Source organism: Orbicella faveolata, unplaced genomic scaffold, assembly GCF_042242905.1.
Source record: "Orbicella faveolata isolate gen_17 unplaced genomic scaffold, um_ofav_v1 contig_46, whole genome shotgun sequence".
Lineage (NCBI taxonomy): Eukaryota > Metazoa > Cnidaria > Anthozoa > Scleractinia > Merulinidae > Orbicella > Orbicella faveolata.
Window position 1 is genome coordinate 25,143,075 of NW_028301576.1, and position 4,120 is coordinate 25,147,194.

General features: G+C 38.6%; 1 protein-coding gene across 1 annotated transcript; it reads right to left on the reverse strand.

Annotated features, from left to right (window-relative positions):
* Positions 1-2,393: 2,393 nt before the first annotated feature.
* On the reverse strand, positions 2,394-3,512 carry LOC149099106 (uncharacterized). Its single transcript, XM_089276756.1, has one exon. The coding sequence runs from the start codon at positions 3,510-3,512 to the stop codon at positions 2,394-2,396; it is 1,119 nt and encodes a 372-aa protein (XP_089132882.1).
* Between the last annotated feature and the right edge of the window lie 608 nt (positions 3,513-4,120).

A 4,120-nucleotide genomic window follows, 5' to 3' on the forward strand; every position in this document is an offset into this window, starting at 1 on the left:
TGGAAGACTTAGGGTTTGGATATTGTCACCCTCTAGATGAAGCTCTGTAGACTGTTGCGGATTGCCACTTGACTGCTGTTTTTGAGAAGAAATTCTCGTAGTTGCTTGTGCAATTTTGGCTGCGATTTCTGCATTTTTCTTTTCTTCAGCCCTCATTTTTTTTGCCTCTGCTTTTTTGGCTTCCTGTTTGGCTTTTTCTTCCTCTGTCACTTTGACTTTCCTTGAAAGTGATGACTGCCTCTGCACCTTTTTGAACCTTTTCTTTGCAGATTGATTATCACTGGCCAATGCCTTGCCAATTGCACTTTTTTCTCAGACTTGTTTCTAGAACTCGTCTTTCTTTAAGGAGACAGCTTTTGTCATCTTTAATACAAAAAGGTAATAAACATTAGTTTAGCTAAATTAATGCCTTTTTCTTTTGTTACTCAACAATGCCTTATTTCAGGCCATTGCCCATATACTACAGCCTGATGAGCATGTTACAATTAAAAAAATTCAACACAACAAACAACTCTGGACCAGACCAGAGAAGCTTTACTAAAATATACAGTGTCAACTAAAAATAAATGACAACACTGTGATTCTGATGCCTCTGACAACCCCTCCCCTCCCCTTCCCTGACTAGTTTTGAAAACACACCCTTAATTTTAATTATTTCTGCTTCATAAAAGTTCTTGTCCACTGACCAGAAAGCCTGTATGGTTTCCCCTTCTTGCATCTCTTCATGATCTTCAGGATCAAGGTGCTTCACATCGCTTTCATTAAGTACCCTAAATGTATCTGGCTGGTCCTTGAACTGCACAAGAAACCAGCTTTCTACATGAAAAGATAAAGCATGGTCAGATTTAAAACTCTCATACTAGGTTACATGTATGTTTTTCATTACAAGCAGAAAGGCGCAACCCGGACTTTAATGCACACTGAGCTACATTCAGATTTTGTTTTATCTCAGTGTTAATTCAGAACAAAGTGATATGAATAAAAAATAATGAAAGTGATAAAAGCCTTAGAATACCAAAATTTGTGTCGTTTTTATTCTATATAATATTTGTGACCCAGCAGCAAACACAAACTGCCAGGCCGTTCACTCACAATTTGCTGGTTTTCTGTCCTAATAATTAAGCTTTCATCAGACCGTGACTCTTACTTATGATTGCTAGTAAATTAATTAACAGCACAAAGTTTAAAGAGATTTAACAAAACCTTTTGTTAGTCAGCTTTTACCAAGATACACCCTTAAAAGCTTTATTTTTTTTTGACTTTCAAACATACACGTTAAGATCCAAAACTTTCCCAAACTAAATTATGGATTCCAATTTCCTTTTTTCTCTCGACTTGAGCAACTTTTTTAAACCTTAACTTGCATTTTACACACTTTACCTCTGGCAAATGTAAAATTTATTTCAACAAGAAACACTTGGAATTTAATAAATAGTAGAAGGGCTAACTCATTTTTTTGATAAGCTCAGTGTCATTAGAAGCAAGTTGAATATGTGCTACATAACACCATCAGCATTTCAAATAATAAACTCTTCCCTGTTTAAAAACTCACGATGAAGCTGAGAATGTGGCTGTTTATCAAGTTTCCCAAGAATCAGTTCACCTTGTATTAAACTCAGACTGTACTTGAACTTTACATTTCACGAATTGCCAAAGATGTTGCAACACCTTCTTTTCCTTGGTTACCATCGGTTACTGAGCTAAACCATGCCTGATGAAGCATTCAACTGTTGAAAAACCTGGGTTGGCTTTCTTTTGATTTTGCTGCCATTTACTGAGGTTTACTACTGCATTTACAAAATTAAAAATTTCACTTCATTAAAGTTAAAATAAAACCTAGGTAAATATCTGCCTTTAACAATGAACAGCTGTAGTGACCATCTGTTTTGACTAGGTTGTGTGTTCAAGACTATAAACGTCCCTTAATTATATCCAAGCAGAATTATTTACAGACAAAGAGAAGCCTAACAAAATAATGAGAAAAATTGGAAAATTAAATGAGACTTACCTGGAAGTTGAAGTTTGATTGAAATTCTACCGAGTTACATAATGCCAGCGGATCACATGAGATTGCTTGCACATGCGCATGATCAGTCTTAGAAGACTTGGTGCGTGTGGTGTAAATAACATGTGTAGTAACCACAAGGGTGGGTGGGTAGGGCATGTGATCCCCTGGCATTATGTAACTTGGTAGAATTTCAATCAAACTTCAACTTCCAGGTAAGTCTCGTTTAATTTTCCAATTCTACCTTGTTACCATGCCAGGAGACCCCATGAGATTTCAAAGCCAACCATGCGCGACAAGTAACGAAGAAAAAATGGTCCAAAGATGATAGTTGTCTCAACTCAACATACTTTATTGAATGTAAAAATTATGACATGAAGTTAGGTGTTTAACCTTCAGCTGGTTCAAGTACACTGGATGCAAATTGTGACTCTCTAACTACACGTTTGTGGTAAAATTTGGCAAAAGTGGATTCTGATGACCAACCCACAGTACTAAGTATTTCATCTAGAGACACTGAAGCGTTGCTTTCTGCTGACACTGCAGCAGCTCTAGTACTATGAGGTTTAAACTTCTTTGTGTCAATGCCAGTACAGGACAAAACAGTTTTCACCCACCTACCAATTGTATCCCTACTAACTGCTTTGTGCGGCTTAGTGTAGCTCACAAAAAGTTGGGATTCTGACCCTCGTAACGGTTCTGTTCCGCTGATGTACTCTTTAAGAGTAGTAACTACACACAATCTACTATCCCTGAAAGCAGTTAAAGTTACTGTGGGATTAGGGAAACCAGGTCTGGTTTGCTTTAACAACTTTGAAAACAAAAACGTGTAACTGTCAACAGACACCCTCACATTTGATAAATTTAACAAGTGAACAGTCTGCCCCCTTTGACCAGAAACTAACAATATTAAAGTCACTAGTTTAAGTGTCAGTTCCTTAAGAGTCAATGTTCCAACAGGCGACAAGCCTTGAAGGTAATGTAAAACAACACTGACATCCCAAGTCTCTGAATACCTTGGTGAGGGAGGATTGCTCTGAAAAATGCCTTTCAGTAAACGTGACACTAAGCGATGCTGCCCCAGACTTGTACCATCTTCTAGTACAATATATGAAGATAAGGCACTCCATGCTGTATTAATGGCACTGTAGGTGAGGCCCTGTTCATAAAGATGTGAGAGGAATTCCAAAGCCTGCTCTACAGTTGGTTGATTATGATTAATTTTCCTTTGAGCACAAAGGTTAGACCATTTCTGGATATAAACTTGATATTGTTTCTGGGTACCAGGTCTCCAGGAGGCCATGAGGAGGTTACAAGCTGATTCTGAAATTCCTCTTGTTTCATAGGATCTCCTGATATGTAGCAGGCCATCAGTACCATTTCTGCGTGAAGCGGGTGAAGTTTGGTCATGTTGGGTAGCGTCAGCAGTCTTTTTTGTCGTGAAAGAGCAACTGGATGTCTTATCAACAATCTCGACACCTGGGGCCACCAAACTTGTGTTAGACATATGGGTGCAATCAGAATCCCTTCCGCTTTGTCCATTTCTACTTTCCTTAAACATCTAGAACTAGGAGAGAAAGGTGGAAAACAATAAAACTTGTATTTGCTCCAGTCAATTGTAAGTGCATCAATATGGGTAGCCTCTGGGTCTGGCTTCTGTGAAGCAAACATAGCTAGCTGTCTGTTCGCCCGTGTGGCAAAGAGATCAATTTCAGGGGTAACCATAAGTCTCGGATTTGACTGAAAACTTCAGGGTTCAACTGCCATTCGGTGCGTTCATTAAAAATTCTCTTGTGGTCTGCATCCGTATTTAGACCCCAGGGATGAGTGCGGCAGTTAGCCATGTGTTGTTATTAATGCTCCAAGACCAAATATCACAGGTGATGTCGTTGCACGATGGAGATTTAGTCCCACCTTTGGAGTTTATATAACAGACAGCTGTAGTGTTATCAGAAAGAACTTTCACATGTTTCCCAGACAATTGTGATTCAAAAACTTTCAGGGCAAACTTGATTGCAAGAAGTTCCAACTCATTAGTGTGTTTTGACTGCTCTCTAGTAGTCCAAAGGTCTTGGGTACTAATCTTATTGCAAACTGCTCCCCAGCCTTTTTTGG

Excerpts from the sequence above, each read along its gene's own strand:
- LOC149099106 (XM_089276756.1), bottom strand. The coding sequence starts at position 3,512 with ATGTCTAACACAAGTTTGGTGGCCCCAGGTGTCGAGATTGTTGATAAG.